General features: G+C 39.2%; 1 protein-coding gene across 1 annotated transcript in view; it reads right to left on the minus strand.

Annotated features, from left to right (window-relative positions):
* LOC311213249 (pinopsin-like) overlaps nucleotides 1–20522 on the minus strand; it is a gene marked incomplete at both ends in the record, with an annotated part of 84293 nt that extends 63771 nt beyond the window's left edge. The window contains one exon of the mRNA XM_084293130.1: nucleotides 20186–20522. Coding sequence (XP_084149256.1) covers nucleotides 20186–20522 — 337 coding nt within the window. The remainder of the gene's footprint in view (nucleotides 1–20185) is intronic.
* Between the last annotated feature and the right edge of the window lie 332 nt (nucleotides 20523–20854).

The following is a 20854-nucleotide window of genomic DNA, read 5'->3' on the forward strand; positions in this document are numbered from 1 at the left end:
ACATTTCCTTGAGGACCACAGTCATACCAATCTCAGTAATTCACAACAAGCCTCTGCTGAGACCAGGCTGGGGTGAGACAGCTGGGAGGGTGGTGCAAACCTGGGTACCAGCAGCCCACCTATACTTACGACTTTGCCATACTACTGCTGCTACGACCCAAAGTGTAATGGAGCCAGCTGAGTATCCCCAGGTGCACATCAGACCACCTGCCAGGGTCAGACACCACTGTCCACAGACAGAACACCAGAAGGAAATCAAGGGGATAATAAGTGCCAGAGTTCCCACGTGCTACTGTCTCTTCCCTCTAATCTCTCAGGTTTCAGCTGCTAAATCTCCTGCCCCATTAGCTGGAGAATATGATCAAATGCTCTATGACACCATGAGATGGAGATAAGCAAGACCTAGAAGTAGGAAAAGATTTTTGTGATTAAATGCACCCCAAGTTGGGAATATTGCGGAATCTTGTGTTGAAGTATTATCCTGTTGGTGCTACCAGCTGACCTCCTTCATCACACTTATCCAAGGACTTAAAGGTAAACAACAAACAAGAGTGGTATAAACTATTCCTTTTCAGATAATGGCTCTTAGTACCTCAATTTTAAGGTTTCCAGTTTAATTCCAAGTTGTGTTACCAACTGGTATTAAATAAATATATTATTGAGTTATACAAAATTAGCTTGATCTGTGACTTGATGCTGTTTCTCAGGGAAATAACTTTCCTGAATTTAAATGAGAGTTTTTCTGTCAGTTGTCTATAGAAATAAAACACGTGACATATTAAAATGAAACATAAAAAATATAAGCAACTTAAAAGAAAAGTTAGGACGTTTCCAACATATTCTCACTTCATTATTTCCTTAGAAAACTTTCTGAAAAAATATTCAAATACCATCCCTCAGGGACTGTATAAATATAATTTGTAGGCATAACTATGAAATATTATTTGTAGAGAGGTTTGGGATCAATGGGAGAGGAAAAAGCAACAAGCTCCCTTTCTAATGGTAGCTTAATCTTCAGGTAAAATTTTTTCAGCTCTGGGCCAAAGTACCTTGCATAACAGCTGCTACAGAATCAGAGACTTCATGAGATTGCACATGGAGCAAGCTTTTCTATCACCTGTGTTTCCACCTTTTATGTACTAGTTACATTAATACTAATAAGCAAAACTACTGATCTCTGCGTACCATAAAGATCAAAGTATTTCTTCCACAGAAATATAGTAATTTCCACTGCAGCAGTTGCATCCATCAAAGACCTTCTTATAGGTAAGGAAATAATATTATAATGATAAAAAGCAGAATATTCCTGAAGCTGAATCACTGGGCAGAAATGGGGAGAGGGCCAAGAGGGGCTCAACATTTGTTGACCTGAAAATTGGCCTCCCCAGAGCAGATGTGCTTTTCCAAAAACTCAGAAGTTATCGAGGCATATCATAAAGGGGAAAAAAAGAAGGGGGGGTGGGGGAGGGAGAAGGAACAAAACTTATTTTATTTTATTGTGCTTTCTACCTCTGAGTGTTATAACATACCATTCATTCTTATCGTGAAGATAAGGAAAAACCTCTCTATCTCAAATATAATCTCCAGCAAGACTTTGAAAGTTTTATTTTATTTATTTATTTATTATTTTGTGTGTGTGTGTGTGTGTGTGAAACAAACAGCTCAACTAACAGAGCCTGCTATCAACTTCCACAGTTGTTAAGGCTGGTGGATAAGTATATAATACTAGAATCATTTAGGTTGGAAAGAAACTCTAAGATCATCAAGTCCAACCGTTAATATAGTACTGAAAGAAGAAAGGGCTTGTGAGTACAGATTTTTGCAAATTAAATTTTTAATCGAGTTTGGGTGTTGGTTTTTGTTTTTGTTTGTTTATTTTTCCTTTCCTGAGAGAAGTGAAGAGGAGCAAAACCAAACATTCAGAGAGAAGGCAAACAGGTCTGGAGTGTGGAAGACATAAGTGGCTGCTGTTTCTTGCCCTCTGGCTGCTAGTATATTATCTACTATTTCTCTTTCCCTCCAAAACAAAACAGATTATACTTGTTTTATGGGCCAAACTCTATCTGCTGACCAATTTTAGTAGAAGATCCCATACATTTCCAGAGTCAAAAAGAAAAACTGATGAACACAGAAGACTTTCCAGAGCAAAGATAAATAGACTCAAACTGAACATCGACCTTAGTGGATGGCTAATCAGTACTAGCCTGACTAGTTTGAACTTTACAGTTCACCATCTATACTTCAGTGAATAAACAAATCACATTAAGACATCTTATAACTCACAGAAGCAGCTGAGAATGGAACGTGCTTCCAAAACATAATTGGCTGTAATTGGATATTCCTATTAATAATTTGTTATAAACATAGAATAAAACATTATTTTATATATATATATAAATAAAATATTCTTGCATTTCCTGATGCTTATTCTAGTTGAATGCTCAAACATTTTAATCATCAGACCATTTCCTTTTAACTTTAAAATCATTAAAAGAACTTCTACCGATTTGAAATTGAGAAAATATTTCCCACAAGTGCTACACATTGGCAGTTGCAGCCAGTTTTTAAATGCTGCCTTTTTAGTCTTTCATAATACAGGCCACTTCAAATATCAACAATTCACTCTGAATATAAGTAAATAAACCAATAGTTATTTATTTAATACCTGCAATAATTTGTTTTCTTTTGCCTATATGACTTGCATTCATGAGTCCAATAGAGTAGACAATCTTTCTCTTCCTTGAAGAATCCTCTTCCTGCTTATCTCTAATGGGAGTAACAGTTTAAATCTGATGGTGCTTGAAAGAAACCACTGCTGCATCTAAGCCTGCTTGGACAAATCTGACAGGAAACATTACTGGCCCTATTTAGTAAACCTTTCCTGATCTTTTCTCAGCAAGCATTTCTCTGTTTCTTCCTTTGTTTGATATGTCCTTCTTTTTGTCTTTGGTGATATCTTCAGTATAGAGAGTATGCATTAGTTTTAATAGAGAATAATTACTTTTTTTTTTTTTTTCCTTTATTTCCTCTGTTACTGAATTTTTAAATGTGTGTATGTTGTACATTAAAGGTGATCTTAATTCTGGGCAGTGCTATGCTTTTCTGCTATTAACATGCCTGTCCATCGACCAAACAACAATTTATTCCCAGTGGCTTAAATAGAATTCCCTTTTGCATCCCAATGATACCAGCAGTACAAAAACAAACAAGCAAGCAACAACAAAAAACACCAATATTAATTTCAATCTCACTTTCCGTATGTTATGCAGGATCCCTTTGATTCCAGAAAGCAGGGTGAGCATTTGCAAATTCAGCCTCCTAAACTGGCTGCCTCCATGTGAGTGTATTTAACCAGCTGCCTTTGGGAGTCAGAATAAAAAACGTTGTCAGCACTAGATGGAGCTCCTGTACAGCAACTTTTCAGGAAAAGTTTAGGGTGGCTTGTGTGCACATGGGAAGCAGGGATGACTGTACAGTGCTGCCGTAGCACGGGGATGTTCTCAGGGCACTCAGGTACAAAGCAGCAGATCCACATCCCTGCCCAAGCTGCTCAGCAGGACCTCCGCCATCTCCTGCCAGGGGTGCTCCTTTGCTTTCCAAACGGGAACACCCTGAGACATTCATTAATGCTAAGCATCTCCACAGATGTAACATGAAGTATGTAGACTTAGGGTTTGTGTATATACAGGATATAGCACTAAGTTAACTAACAGGTGAAATTACAGTGTCTTATGCCAGTCAGGAAGCCAAGCTTTCACCAAAGCACACTCACCCAGTTTCCTTCACACAAATCTTTGCTTTTTCACTGAATGCACCCACTTATTTTTAGTATCAAAGTTACATTTCTAGAAAATTTTAATGATTCTAAAATTTCTGTTTGTTTGATTGATTGATCTTGTTTTGTTTTGGTCAGCTATCATTCCTAGAGATTGAACACCGTAAAAATATTTACTTCTCTGAGTTGTTTTCATAAAGTTTAGTGGTCAAATTGCTTCTTGCAATAGCTAGTTATGAGCAAGTCAATAACTGGTGATATATCTGCCAATATGGATGCAGAGTGAAAATATGTAGACTAGGCTCTACACAGCTTTTAGCCAAGAATTTCTTGTGGATTATTACAGGCCAACAACCTCATGTGCTACAGAGGTGGGAAATAAGACTAGGGGAGAAGGCTGCTCCCATCTCTATCCAAGATGGCTTTGCTACCAGAAGGATGTACAGTGAGTAGAAGCAGTATTCTCCAGTCCTTAACCTACAGAAGGACCTCAGAAGAGGAAATCTTTTACTACATCCATTAAGAAGTGATTTGTCACTGATGCAGACAGAAACCCTTTCCAGCAGATTTAATCCAACCAACAAGTCCATTCTGCAACACTGGATAGATTGGTAGACATTACACTAGAGAATACAGTAGTGGACATACAAAGGAATGACAAGCTGTCACGGCTATCTTGGTCAGAAGCCAAGCCTGAATAATTTATTAAAGATCCTTGACAGTGTCATGTAGTCAGGGTTGATACATTTGATAAAGCCTACTTGGATTTCCATAAAGCTTTGACTAGCCCAAAGGCTCTTAAGGATAGTAAGCTGCCTTGCAATAACAGATCCTCTAATTGATTAGAGCCAGGAAATAAAGAACGGGAGAAAATAATTATATATTTTTTTTTCCAGTGGAAAATGTTCACCAGAAAAATCCCCTATGGATCAGTGCAAGGCACTGTGTTATTCATCATATTAATAAATGATCTGAAATAGATGGTCAAGAGTGAAGTTTGTTGATTATACTGTGCTAAATAACTCAAAATCAACAAAGCTGACTGTGAAGTACTGGAGAACAACCTCATGACGCTGAGTCACTGAACAGATGAAGTGCTATACTGATGTAAACTGCCATATGCGGAGAAAAACTGTACTAGCTTTAAATACTCAGTGATTGTTTCTGACTGACTTACTGCTCTGGAAAGAGAGTTATGACTGAGAACTTTATGAAAACTACTTCTACTAAGCACCAACGCTCAGTGGCATTTAGAAAAGTAAACATCAGGGATTGATAGAAAAGGAAAATTGAGAAAAGAATAGAGAACATGAAAAGGTGGATGAGGGTTGATTATTTAGTGTTTCTCACAATATGAGAATTGGATTTTCAAATGAAATATCATGTTGCAGCCTCAGAATAAATGAACAGGAAAGGGCACTTTATTTTGCACAGTACATGGCTGGTGTGTGGAACTCCTTGATGCATTATATCGTGAATACCAACATTTTGCAGGGTTCCAAAGAACACTCAGTCTGGGTGATAAATCCAGGAAGACTCAACAGCACCACCTCAGGCATGAGGTCCCTACACCACAAATCACATGCTGCTGGGACTGTCTACTGGCAAAATTGTCATTGGGTGCTGAAAGTTACCGTAACTTTAAGTTTAGAATTGTAGAAGTTTGGCTGTGCAACTGTGGCAAATGATTAGCATGGATATAAACACTCCTTTGCAAGGCAGTACTAGTATTTAGTAATTACATTAATAGGAAGAAATAATTACAGAATACTAAGGGACCACTACTTGCTTGTTCTACTATTAATATTAATTTCCCAAAGGCTTGAGTGCCACCAGCCCCAAAGAAGATATTAACACTTAGAAAGCTCCTACTTTTTCTCATCCTCAAATTCCTTATTAAACAGCCCTTGATACACTGACCAATAGAGAAAAAAAGGCTATATGGAGGAAACCAGATGGTGGTATGTCTACTTTCTGCTTTTATCACAAAGAATATTAAGCCGTGGCTTTGTCTTGCCTCATAACCTGCTTTCTAACAATTAGAAAAAGCCCATTTAAATCCTGACTGGCATATTTATCTGGCAGCCTTTCATCTTATTCCTCTGTCTTTGCCTCTCACAAGGATTTTAGATAGAAATGCACTATCCATTTTAGGAAATATACCCAGTAAAACAATCCTCAACATCCTCATGTAGCTGTTGCTGGACTGCAGTCCTCTTGTGCTGCCAGATGTTCTTTCCCTGAAAAGTCAGCAGACCAAAAAAGTAGCAAAAAAAACAAACAACAACAACAAAAAAAAAAAAAAAAAAAAAAAAAAACAAAAAAAACATGGTTTTGATAAAATTGAGCACTTTTTGGACCTGTTACACAGACTTGTGTGGAGAAGAGCTGTTTTGTGCACTGGAAGTCGTGTACAGAATATATTCATAATGCACCTTCACATGTCATGTAGATACTCCATATTTCCCTTAAGAGGCAGAGTTTGTAATTTGCCACCCTATTTCCTGCCCTGGTACTCTTTCTAATGAAATCCTACTGAGCATGCACCTAGGTAGAGGTGGATCAACCAAAGGGACCTTGATCAGCCTCCTGCTCACAGTGTAGTTTCCTCGACCCAGTATGCTTGGCCTCATTCTGCCTGCTGTGCAGTGCCCATGCAGCTTGCATCAATTCATTAGGGTGATTAAATGTGTCAGTATAAAGAGGTCCCCTGGTAACTTCATAAACAGTCAGAGTGCAGAACAGAAATTACCCACAAACTGTAAATTTGGCAAATGATAATGTTGCAGTGTGCTTGCACATATAAAAATTAAGTCTAAAGAAGACTCAACAATATCCAACCATTGTGTGTTCTGAAATTTTTGTAAGTACAAATTAAAGGGGATTATCTCTGTTTTTGTAAAATTCATACCATTTCTTAGCTCAAAGCAAATCTTGCCAGATGTTAGCATGCAATTTCAGTACTATCTCGGAGTATTAGGCTTGGACAACATTTAGAAATTTATCAGTCAAAATGAAACTTATATGAATTAATTGTTTTGAACCTTAGAAATTATTAGAGTCCTAATATAAACAAAGTTTTATGTGGATGTTATGTTTAGAGATGATCAGACTATTTCTTATGAAAAATTTACACAATCAACTCAGGGTGGTTTGTTTGTTTTTTTTTTGTTGTTTTTCCTTTTTCTTAGTCATGTGGTCTTGAATAGATTTTGATCTAACAAACCTCTATGAAGATAATTCAATTAAACTGATTTCTGCCCATTGACTCATTTGAAGACTGCACATTTGATCTTTTCTTCCATTAGAAAGTTATCCATTATTTCTGCTCTGGACAGCATTACTGAAACCAATAGAAAAAAAATAATAATAGGGAAAAAAAAAGAAGACAGAAAATACAATAAAAATAAACTAAACTATAAAATTAACAGGTGGTGAACGGAAAAAAAACTATGGAATATATGTAAATTAACATCTTACCCCAGTGATTTATTAGTCTTTTGCATTGTAGCTGCTATACTTTCACGATGAAAACCAAAAGCTTGTAACTGGTCATAGGCTGATACTTCCAATGTACTGGCGGCAGTACATGAAATGGGCTTAAGAAACTAAAAGCAGAAGAAATAATGTAATTTTGCCACATTTGTGGAAAAGTCATTACCTGAAATTGCCCACTGAAATTTAGCCTGAGGCTGATAGCTGGCATGAGAAACCTTCAGCTGAAGCATGTGAAGTTTTTCAGTGGTATAACACAGCAGTTTAAAGATGCTGCTCAGGGGAGTCAGGCACCCACTCTGAACCTAAGGCTTCACTCTTGTATAGGGGAACACCCTCTCATCTGGTGATGATCCACACTAAGCCAGCACAGAACAGGGAGGGAGAGAGGTTCCAAACCACTCAGGAGTCAAAGCACACGGAGACTCCATAGCTTGAAGAACTCGCTGAGGGGTGACCTCAGCACTCTCTGCAATGTCCTGAGGAAGGGAAGAACAGAGGGAGGTGCCAGTCTCTTCTCCCTGGGCACAAGTGTCAGGACATGTGGGAATGGCACAAAGCTGTTTTAATGAGGTTCAGACTGGGCATTAGGAAAGATTTGTCTATTATGAGTTTGATCAAACACTGGAACAGGCTTGCTACAGAGATGTTTGAAGCTCCATGCCTGTCAGTTCAATAGGCACTTGGATCACGCCTTGATAATATGCTTTAATTTTTGTCTAGCCCTGAAATGGTCAGGCAGTTGGACTTGATGATCTTTATATGCCCCTTCCAACTGAACTATTCCACTACATTCTGTTCTAAGAATAACAGTGAGTTAAGGTAGTGGCTGCTACCTGGAGTGATGCTCCCTTACATTTGTTGTTTGCAAATCTCAAGCATTCATCCTGCCAGTATCAATTATGGAAAAATTTACAGCAGCCAGAGGACATTTTGACTTAGTAGTCTGGGGGAAAATAATATTATAAAACAAAAACAAAAAACACCTTCCAGCAATATGAGACATTTGGTTCATTTAAGTAGTGAGTCATTTTAGCTGTGAAATCACCAGAAACAATAAGTGGTCTGTAAATCAATAGAGGCTGTAGTTTATTAACTTATTAGACATTTACTGAATATCTGTTTTCAGAAACATCTTTGCAGATATTGTTGATCCCTAGAAAAATGCAAATCTGAGCAGGATAGCTCCTGCTTTCAAAAAACCTTTTTTTTTTTTTTTTTTCCATATCAGCACAATCTTTTCACAAACTACCACAAATTATTTTTTCATCTTAATAGATATTCTTAATCACAAAAGTGGCAGACACTAATAGAAAAAGAAAAGGTGATTACTTTAAAGCAAAGTATTGGCCACAGCTGAGAAAAATGGAGAAAAAAAATATGAAATTTCTAGTTATCATTTATTACTATGTCATTATTTGGAACTATGCCAAAAAATGTTTATCAATTGTTTTATCACTGAAAATCCAGTAGTTACCAATTCCTGTACTAGAATGGAAGATGTAGTATTCTGCTTAAATGCTTTATAAAAGAAAGTGCCATAGAAAATATGTCATCTGTTAAGAAAAAGCCACTAGCTCTATAACTTGGATTTAAAAATCTGGAGATAATATCCTCTCTCTGGTAGATTGCAGGACTACAAGGGATGTTCAAGTTTTAACAAAAAATATTGAATTTAGGTCTGGCAGCATGCAGATGGTCTTAAGAGTTACCAAGATTATTAAATACATAGTTAAATAAAGTATGATTCAACAGTCTGTCACAAGCAAAGTCCAGTGTTCTCCAATGTAGTTTTGTTCTGAGTGAACACTGTTTATTTACTGGGCTCAGGTTTATTTTATTTTACCTACTGAGGGACAAGAAAACCATATACATTTTCACAGAATCACAGAATCACAGAATTTCTAGGTTGAAAGAGACCTCAAGATCATCGAGTCCAACCTCTGACCTAACGCTAGCAGTCCCCACTAAACCATATCCCTAAGCTCTACATCTAAACGTCTTTTGAAGACTTCCAGGGATGGTGACTCCACCACTTCCCTGGGCAGCCTGTTCCAGTGCCTCACAACCCTTTCAGTGAAGAAGTTCTTCCTAACATCTAACCTAAAACTCCCCTGGCTCAACTTAAGCCCATTCCCCCTCGTCCTGTCACCAGGCACGTGGGAGAACAGACCAACCCCCACCTCACTACAGCCTCCCTTGAGGTACCTATAGAGAGCGATAAGGTCGCCCCTGAGCCTCCTCTTCTCCAGGCTGAACAAGCCCAGCTCCCTCAGCCGCTCCTCATAGGACTTGTTCTCCAGACCCCTCACCAGCTTTGTCGCCCTTCTCTGCACCCGCTCAAGCACCTCAATGTTCTTCTTGTAGCGAGGGGCCCAAAACTGAACACAGTACTCGAGGTGCGGCCTCACCAGAGCTGAGTACAGGGGGACGATCACCTCCCTAGCCCTGCTGGTCACACTGTTCCTGATACAAGCCAGGATGCCGTTGGCCTTCTTGGCCACCTGAGCACACTGCTGGCTCATATTCAGCCGACTATCCACCATCACTCCCAGGTCCTTCTCTGCCTGGCAGCTCTCCAACCACTCATCTCCCAGCCTGTAGCTCTGCTTGGGGTTATTGCGCCCGAGGTGCAGGACCCGGCACTTGGCCTTGTTGAACTTCATGCAGTTGACCTCAGCCCATCGGTGCAACCTATCCAGATCCTCCTGCAGAGCTTTCCTACCCTCAAGCAGATCGATACACGCACCCAACTTGGTGTCATCTGCAAACTTACTGAGGGTGCACTCGATGCCCTCGTCCAGATCATCAATGAAGGTATTAAAGAGGACCGGCCCCAGCACCGAGCCCTGGGGGATGCCACTAGTGACTGGCCTCCAACTGGACTTGGCTCCATTCACCACGACTCTTTGGGCCCGGCTATCCAGCCAGTTTCTAACCCAACGAAGCGTGCACCAGTCCAAGCCAAGAGCAGCCAGTTTCTTGAGGAGAATGCTGTGGGAGACGGTGTCAAAAGCCTTGCTGAAGTCAAGGTAGACCACATCCACAGCCTTTCCCTCATCCACCCAGCGTGTCACTTTGTCATAGAAGGAGATCAGGTTTGTCAAGCAGGACCTGCCTTTCATAAACCCATGCTGACTAGGCCTGATCGCCTGCTTGCCCTGCAAGTGCTACGTGATGACTCTCAGGAGGATCTGCTCCATGAGCTTCCCTGGCACTGAGGTCAAACTGACAGGCCTGTAGTTTCCCGCGTCTGCCCTCCGGCCCTTCTTGTAGATGGGTGTCACATTTGCTAGCCGCCAGTCAACTGGGACCTCCCCTGATCGCCAGGACTGCTGATAAACGATGGACAGTGGCTTGGCCAGCTCCTCTGCCAGTTCCCTCAGTACCCTTGGGTGGATCCCATCCGGCCCCATCGACTTGTGCACATCCAAGTGCCGTAGCAGGTCACCAACCAGTTCTTCATGGATAATGAGGGCCACATCCTGCTCCCCATCCCCTTCCACCAGCTCAGGGTACTGAGTATCCAGAGAACAACCGGTATTGCCACTAAAGACTGAGGCAAAGAAGGCATTGAGCACCTCCGCCTTTTCCTCATCTCTTGTAACTAAGTTTCCCCCTGCATCCAGTAAAGGATGGAGATTCTCCTTAGTCCTCCTTTTTGTGTTGATGTATTTATAGAAATGTTTTTTGTTATCTTTAACGGCAGTAGCCAGATTGAGCTCCACATGAGCTTTGTCCTTCCTAATTTTGTCCCTGCACAGCCTCGCTACATCCTTATAGTCCTCCCTAGTGGCCTGCCCACTTTTCCAAAGATTATAAACCCTCTTTTTTCTCCTAAGATCAAGCCACAATTCTCTGTTGAGCCAGGCTGGTCTTCTTCCCCGCCAGCTCGTCTTTGGGCACGTGGGGACAGACCGTTCCTGCGCCATTAAGATTTCCCTCTTGAAGAGCGCCCAGCCTTCCTGGACCCCTCTGCCCTTCAGAACTGCCTCCCAAGGGACTCCACCAACCAGTGTCCTGAGCAGCTCAAAGTCAGCCCTCCGGAAGTCCAATACAGCGGTTTTACTGGTCCCCTTCCTGGCCTCGCTAAGAATAGTGAACTCTACCATTTCGTGGTCACTCTGCCCAAGACAGCTCCCGACAATCACATCCTCCACCAGTTCTTCTCTGTTTGTGAAGAGAAGGTCTAGCGGGGCACCACCCCTGGTAGGTTCACTAACCAGCTGCGTCAGGAAGCTATCTTCCACACTCTCCAGAAACCTCCTAGACTGCTTTCTCAGGGCTGTGTTGTGCTTCCAGGATATGTCAGGGAAGTTGAAGTCCCCCACGAGTATAAGAGCTGATGATTTTGCAACTTCTGTCAGCTGCCTGTAGAACTCCTCATCCGTCTCCTCATCCTGGTTCGGCGGTCTATAGCAGACCCCGACCAGGACACTAGCCTTGTTGTCCCTGCCGATCCTAACCCAAAGGGACTCGACCTTGTCATTCCCAGCCTCGAGCTCCACAACATCGAAAGACGCTCTAATATAGAGAGCCACACCACCACCCCTTCTGTGCTGCCTGTCCCTTCTAAAGAGCTTATAGCCAGGCATTGCAGTACTCCAGTCATAACATATATATTTTAATAACATATTTCTTCACATGGATGTGTCCTGACTACAGACACAGTTAGTTTCTGTTTTTTTCTTGCAGTGATAGAAATATAACAGCAGGCACGGCATGGTCTGGGTTAATGCTGTGACATAGGATTAGGGAACAGGGTCTGCAAATGCACATGATTAAACCTATCTAACAGAAATGCTCTTCCATCATTTCTAACACAGCTTACAGCCCTGACCTTTTAGACTCATTTCATCATCAGAATCATTTTGCAAGGTCTGATTTTTTTATTTTATTTTATTTTATTTTTTCAATTTAAGCCCTTTCCAGGTCTCTATGTAAAGTGATTTTATTTTGTATCTTGTCTTGCAAAAAGTTCTTAATATTCTGTAATACATGATTATTATGTAGAGCCATGTACCAGAACTAAAAATATGCAACTGAACCACAGGTATGGTTGCTTGATAAGAAAGTCTTAAACATAGGCAGATATTTGAAGTCACTTGCACACACACAGAAACAGACTTTGGGCATGGGCAGAGTGTTTCTTCCAGAACAGAAGTTGGCATCATATGGACAACTGATGACTATGTGTACAAGCTACCAAGGAAGTTATCGATTGCCCTAGAGAATTCTGCTATTTTTCTGGCCCTCCTCCCAGGGACACACACACAAACTCCTGTCCACCCTTCATTGTTGAAATCTCTGCATGGTTTTTATTGTCTGTTTTTTGGTCAGACATTAGGTGAATAGCCTGTAGATTATCACACAACAAAACATAGCAGTGGAAAATATTAGCTGTGGCAGTTAAGGGAGAGCATGATGACTCAATCTACGCGTGCCTGCTGGTGCATGTTGAAGGGCCACCAGGGATCAGTGACCTGTTCAGAGCACACTTCGGCTCCTGTTTGAGCCACGTGCTTGTATTTGCTCTGTGCTGAAGGCTGAAAGGGAGAGACGGAGGGAAAAGAAAGGATTCTGATGCACATCAAGCTCCTACTGCAGGCAGGTGTTGAGCTGGTGCAGAGCTGGGGCTGCCCAGTCCAAGGGAGGGAGAAGGAACCATTCCTGGTAATACAGACACTTTCTATGCATGTGATGGTGTCTTCTTTAATTGGTTCTCTACAATTTTTGCTGGGTCTGACTCTCTGCTTCAAGTTCTCAAATTGCATTAAAAATAAAATAAATAAAAAAATAAAAAATAAAATAAAAATTTTAAAAAATAAAACAATACAAATTATCTGTAGGCAGAGCAGACAGCATGTTCCCTGCATGATGAATGTGTGGCCAAGTTCTGAAAGGAGATTTGGGCACCTCTTCATAGAAACATGACAAATGTTTTCCAAATATTCATTCTTGGGCAACTAGTGATTTCAACATGGATGGTGTTTAATGCCCAGAGAAACTAGAAATAAACTAGGAAATAAGCTCAACATTCAGGGAAAGAACACTGAACTGAGAAGGAAATTATAAAAAAAAAAAAAAAATAATAAGAAAATGGCATAAAGCCATAAGAAACAATAAGCACTTTAGCGGTAAGGGTCATTTCATGGCTGCAGGGAGGTACAGAGCAAATATCCACCTCTGATCTTGTGATCCTTGGCTCCTTTCAAAGCTAGTGGAGACAGAGTCACTTCTAAGACACAGCTTATATCACCCTAAGGACCATATCTGAAGTATGTCAGGCAATTTGTACGCTGACTGTGCAAATTTTTTTTTATTATTTCTTATGAAAGAAGACTGAGTGATTGGGAAATACTTGTTTTCAGTTAGATGATTCCCATCCATCTCTAAGGTCTTCAGCATTTCATGTTTCCATGTAAATATGTCTCTTAGAATTGTATTTATTAATATGTGGTTACCTCATTTATTAATTATTTAAATAAAAAGATTGACAGCCTAGCTTCAGTTTCTGAGAGAGGGGATGCCAAAGAGGAATTCAGATTACATATCTCCTGAATAAGTACTTTTGTGTTTCCATTTACTATACAGCCTAATGAATATCAGATGCCTGAAATTATGCAGAAAAGTTTCTAACCAATCATCAGTTGTAATATTATACTAAAATCAGTAAAACCCCTTAAGTAATGATATTGTTTGTCCTTTTTTTTTTTAGATAAAGGAACTGTAAGCACATTTTATGCCTTCCAGTTTATTAGGCAAACTTTTCTTAGCCCCTCTCTTTGAAACAGCAAAAAATTTCTGATATCGAACAGAAAAGAACTACCTAGAAAAGTTTGCATAGGTCCTGTTGATTACAAGCACAACAAAGTCTACTCATTTAAAATACAGAACTTTTTTGAGTTCTGATGGAGAACTAAGTTTCCTTAAACATTACTGATAAGTGGTGTTTCCTGACAATTTTATTTATAGGAATACTACTTTAAATCCCATTCTAAGCCCACTTGGAAAAAGAGCTATCCACATTCATGAGCCAAGCAAGGAGCTGCTAAGAGTATTTCACATTGGGACATGAGAACTTACTCTATAAGGGCTCAGACAACTTCAGTCTTGAGCTCTTGCAGAATCAAGTCAAGGAAGATTATGTTTTCACCCCTGGGAAAACAAACAAGCAAACAAACAAAACCATCATATTCATTCTCACAGAAAAGCCATTCACTTCACTTGGGATCTCAATTTCTCAATTGCATCTCATGAGCTGAAAGCTTACAATATATTATATGTTTATACTCAAAGTACTTTAGTTTAGTGAAGTGTGTTTAAGACACAGCATATAAAATCAAGGCAACAGATTAAGAAGAAAATTATTTGTTTAAGGTCACAGGGAAACTGAACTTTAAAACAAAACCATGAGCAGCCCAGTTTCTCATTTAATGTATTCTCTGGCAGCTTACAGGGGAATAAATCAATAACTGCTTTAATGTGACTGAATAGATTGTTTGCTTACATAGTTGGGTAGTATGGGTTTTCTGAAAAGACTAAAGCCCTCATTTAGATAGGACTTTGGTTCATCAGTGGTCATAAAGATATATACACACACTCTACTTAAGTTAGAACAAGTTTAAGAGTGGAGCCCTCTCTTGCACACAGGACAAGGACATGTTACTGCATGGAAGATGTGACCTCAAATCACACAGTTTTTAATTACCACAAAGGCTGAGGAAGAAAGAAAACAATCAGCAGACACCTTCAAACATGAACAAAGAGCTCAAAAGTAACAAACAAACAAACAAAAATTTTTAGAGATGTATTTCAAAACTGTACAGCCTCAGAATCTAATGTTGGATTCCCTGGGCTGGAGAAGTCATCATCTGTCCTACATTAATTAATCTACTTAATATTTAATCCTGATATGGCATTACATAGCAATTTTGAAAATGAACTTCAGAAGTTATCCACACCGAAATACTGCCTTCCCTACAACTTTGGAAAGTCTACATTAGTGCAAATATATTGGGAAAAGATGAAATGTTTCTTAAAGTTTTCATCTGTCCAGAGATCTGAAGTGTATAATAGGGCGTTGGAGAGAGTATGTGAGAGGTGGTCAAAGTTGCATGACAAACAATTTTAGGATGCAATATCAGTTTGTGCATATATGGTCTCTTTGTGAGTGTTTTACTAAATATTGTGTTTTTCTTAAATTAAAATCTAATGCCTAATCTTTCAATGATATATTTAACAGTTTTTATTTCAGCCTGCTTGCAAAGTTTACTCAGTTCATTTGGGAAAAATGTGTCCGTCCTGTCCTTGTGTCCCCTGCAAACATGAATGTTTGCTTAAATGTATAACCATGAGCCTGTCAAACTGTGGCTAAGTGGTGGGTAACAGGAGTAAATTTAGCAAATACATCCATTTCCCCAACTCTGTGACATGCAGTTTCCACTGCAGTGACCTAGTTGATGGAGCTGCAAACAGGCACAAGCACCAGGGGAAAGCCATTTACGACAGAAACAGCCCACATTGTTCCTTCCCTAACTCCATCCTTTATGCTCTTCATATGAGGTCCCAACAGCTCTTATGCTGTTATAGCAAGTCTCATGATATTTACTGTTCTCCTTAAAATCCGCATTACATGCTCATTGATCAGCATCTGCACTGTCCATTATTTTCTAAACCATTTGCTTTCAGAGAATGATTTGAAATCATAAAATAGAGGTATGGAAAACAGCAAGCAAATAAATAAAGCACCTACACCTTCTCTATATTTTTTCCATTGTGCTCATAGGAACCTCCTGGTACTGGGTTTTGGTTCATGATTTTTAAGTGCCTGGGGTAGGCAATGAATTACCCAGTAAACACCATGCAGCTCGATTCCACAGTAAGCAACATTAATGTCCATTGCTCTGTTGATTTTGCCGGGAAGAGAATTAGGCCCACTTTCTGGATCACTTCCCAGGGAAATAGTTATGTGATTTTAAAAGAGAAAAGGCACTTCAAACAAAATGAGTGATCTATGGCCATGCATTTGCATTTGAAACAAACTCATCTTCCTACATTCACTGGCTGTTTCCTAAGTATCCTCCAGGCTATAGACCTGGGGGATAAGACCTTCACTCTCAATTGAATTTTAGACAGGAAGAAGGTGTTTTTCATAGCATCACAAAACAATGTGTAAGGGAGCAAAACAGCTATGAAAAAATCAGTCCTTTGCAGAAGCCCTTTAAAAGTCAAATTACTTTTTAAAATGTTCTTACATTTTGAAGTTGGCGTAGGTGTGTTTTACGTATCATCAAATATTTGCCAAGTCATAAAGCTTAGTTACCCACTACAGACTCCTTTATGGTTTAGGAAAATATTAAAGGTTGCAGGTTTATCATCATCAGCAACATTACTATGTGTTTTAGAAAGAAAAATTAAAAAATGGTACATACCTTCATTTGTTACTGGAGAGTTAAATTCTACTGAAGACAGTGAACTTACTGTAACATAATTTGAAATTCTGGTTCTACAATGAAGTTTTTTATCCTAGTAGGACAGACTTCTGTCCTGTGAGGTGAATAAATAAATAAATAAATATTTTAAAATGTTTACTCTTACGGAGCTTGATGTCAAACTTCAGTTCTTAATTAGCTTTCCTACAACACATCTTTCTTATGGATCATGAGCATTAGGGCAATTGCTCTTAGCTTTGGCAAGCCAAAATCAGACTCAAGGCACAAAGGAGTGTAAGGGATTGCAGAAAAGGTGTAAACAACACAAATAAACCCTCTCCGCCCAGTCTATATAGTTTTGTCATTTATTTGCTCATATATGTTCCTTTTATATTGTAGCCTTTAATATCGTAGCCATTACTTTGTAGTCCTTGTAGTTCTTGCAATTATGTTTATAAATCTAATCCACTTTGCCACTCACAAGGCATTCATAGCAGTCAGGAGGAAGGCTGTGATCTAAGCTAGTCAACAAAAGTGTCAAAAAACTCTCTTGCTGACAAATATCTTTCTAACTTTCTTTTCTTCAGTAATTTTCTTTTCTTTGGTAACTACAAGGTATCAATCAGTGAGATCTTAAACAACCACTTTACCATATAGAATATACTTTTTCTCCTCTAGAGCTCCTGAATCAGTTTTGTAAATTGTATACAGTTTTTCTAAAGTCCATGGAAGACAAAGAAAAAAATTCTACAATGAACGAGATGTTGTTCTCACCACCCCCTTATCAATAAGATCTCAAAGTCTGTAAAAAGATTAACCATTCCATTCAACATGTCCCTGTTCAGTCTATGATGCTCAATGCACACATGGAATGCAACAAAAATCACACACCTGGGAATTTTGTTTTCAAGTGCTGTAAAGAACTGAAATGCTGCCAACTTACTCTATACCTACATTTTTCTTTAACACATTTTGGATTATATCATTTCAAGAAAGCAGATGAACAATGGTATTTAACTGCAGATGGAGACATTTAAATGTTAAGCCACCTGCTACTATTCTATGCTTTTACTCATGTTTACTCATTTTATTTTCCAGTGAACATTTTTAGTTATAGTTTTGCAGGCAAACTTCTTCAGTATACCCTTTATACACAGTCGTAAAAGTAAAAGAATAATATTAACAAATATTGTGAGTGTTGTAAGACTTTCCAGATGGAATTGCAAAAGAATGTTTTTAACACTCTTAGGAAAAGTTTCCATGTGCACAGTTCAGTCCTTGCCAGTGGTCAAGCTGTCCCAGCCACCCAGGACACACTGTTGATAGTAGAGCCAGTCAGGGAAGCTGAAGTCAACTTTAGCATTCTGGGCTTTATGTTTTTGTCTGCTTGCTTGTTCTTTGATGATCTAACCAATTTTAGGAACTGTACTGGAACCTCTTGCATGGGCACAAGTGTCACTGCAGAATGGAAGCCTGCTGTTCTGCCATCCACCTGATTTATACAGTAGACCTGAAGAACCATTCCACAAGCAAGTCACCTCATGAGAAGCTGACCCATTTGCTGTTTTAATTCCACAGTAACACGGGTATTCTGACAGAAGCCAACAAGCTCAAAAGGCACCATCAACATATTTTTTTTCCTCATCCCTTAAACACATAACATTTTTTCTCCTCCCTTAAACACATACCTTTTTTCTCCTCTCTTTAAACAAAATCTTTGCTTCCCATTAATAAAAAAAAAAAAAACAAACAAAGGTAAATAAAAGGATGGAGAAAATCCAGTCCTACCTGTTTTCTCCCTGAGAAGACTAGTGACTGAATTATTCATCTCTGTTATGAAGTTAATGTTATGAAGACACAGTAGCAGAGGCCTGGTGAATGTATTCAAAACCCTGTGCACCTTATGTGAATACATTTCTTCAAAGTTGCAGTGAGAAAGCTGTATGCTAAAGCTTCAGACAACATGGACCAGTAGACTATCTCATCGCATTAATGACTCACAAAAATGGAAAGGAAACACGGAAGGAAAAGATATGTTTTTCTGATCTGCACAAATTTATAAATAAATAAATAAATAGATAGATAGATAAACCATCTCCTTCCCCCCAAAGGAAACAAAAAAAAAAAAAAAAAAAAAAAAAAAGTTGTTGATAATGGGGTCTGGTTTTGGATTACCAAAGCCTATGCTTTTATATCATACAACACTGCTAACTCCTGAGAGGTCGCTTTGGACATAGCAGCAGCTTCCCAGAGGAAGCTGCTAGGCTGAGATAACTGTCAATAGTGCAGCACAAGTTTGAGGAAAGGAAGGGCACCAGAGGAAAGCACATTGTTAGAAATAGCAAGAGTTTGTAAGTCAGTCAGAAAACGTGTGTTTGGACTCACATCTTGATTCTACTTCAAGGGCCGTGGGAGTGCTGCTCAGGATAAAGCACTGGTATGAGATGCACCTCAACCTCAGAGGGGGAGAAGAAAACAGGATGTGCTCAGACCTGTCCTGGTGGCCTGGAGGCCACCAAAGCAAGAACACAGAGCAAAAGGAACTGGGTCCCCCAGTCTAAGTGAGCATAGGATCATGTCTAGTTGTTGTACCCACAGGACAGTTTATGTCTTGCCTTGGAAAATCTTTTTTGAATATAGGAATAAATGCACAAAGGCTCACTGCTTGGCAATGTAATTATAAAAGTGATGGATCAACTTGAAGGGACAAAACCTGCCCTCTGACTGTGCTTTTTCCTTCTGTTTTATCTTTTTTTTTTATTTTTGTAAATAATTAACATGATTATTTTAAGTTAAAAATTTAAATCTAACACTACAAAAGCTTGTTGCAGGAAAAGCTTTATCTGGACAGAAGACGAATGCAGAGAGACTGTTTAACTTTGACTTTGGTGAACGCTTTGAGTATATCTGACATCTATTCCTGTAAGTTAATTTGCTATTGAATGTGCATCATGTAATTTTAAAATAAAGATTTTGCTTTGGGGAAGAACAGAAAGCATCTAATGATGAAAACTGTCATTATCTGGGACAAAAGGGAATTCATGTTATAGATCAATAGATAATTGCAAATGGCAAATGGAGTATTTTCATGAGGCTTTGTTTGTGATGGAAGCAGCACTGAAAGAACTGTTTACTGATGGCACAGATTTTTCTGAAAAAGAGGGAACTACCATGTATGTTTATTCACTTAGTCAAACTCCTTCTTCTAGTATGTTGCCTCTTTCTAGATGACATTTGCATCTATTAAAAATAAGATATTTCAAAAATAGGATACGTTAAGGAATATTTATCAGCTCTCTTCTATGTTTCATAAAGCCTGCAGTTAAATGTTTTAAGCCATGAATTTCTCTTGGTTTACCGTAACAAGGGAACCAAAGCATCCTTCTATTTACCTTACACCATGAGACAACTAACTCATTGAGTGGCTTCATGCACCTGTGTTGAAAAGAATAGGATAAGAGAATTATCAATGAACTCTTACCAAAGCAGGAATTGACAAATCCATACCACCTACAACCATGCTCCCCTCCAATCCATTTGCCATGGATGTTAGATGCAAAACTGAGGGTAGTGCCTGAGATGCACACTAACATGTCACTGATACTGATATTCAGGAGGAGCATGTTGACTGGGTTACGGAGGGTTTTAAACTTGCAGAAGAGGATGAGGACAATCAAGTTATTCAAGAAACCAAAAAACAAGATAAATCCAAGAAAAACAGCCACTATTGTGTGCCCATTTCGTGAGAGTCCAGCCCTAGGCTCTACAGGATCTGCAGGAGCATCAAAGCTCAGGTTGTATGTCCAAGTGTGGTTCATTTCGGACTTTGCCACAGGAAATTGAGAGTAGAGACACCAGGTGCCTTGTGCTGAAGTCCTCTGGCAGTTTCACAGAAATGTCCCTCCATTACAGGTCAAATCATTTCTTGCAAATTTTTCTCAGTTGAGATATCTCTTGGATGGTTACTCAGGCATGAAATATTGTATTGTAGCACAGGAATAATTTTCTACTCTTCCTTTCAGTGGTCAGTTCTGCTTGGGACCTCAGGGCAGAAAAACCAAGCAATCACCTCAAATTCATCTTCTGTTTAAACCCAGGATCATGTTAGATGATCTTTTTTGAGAGTCAGACTGGAAGCTATCTTAAAAAG

This window comes from Netta rufina (genome assembly GCF_964035555.1).
Source record: "Netta rufina genome assembly, chromosome: 1".
In the NCBI taxonomy this organism is placed as follows: domain Eukaryota; kingdom Metazoa; phylum Chordata; class Aves; order Anseriformes; family Anatidae; genus Netta; species Netta rufina.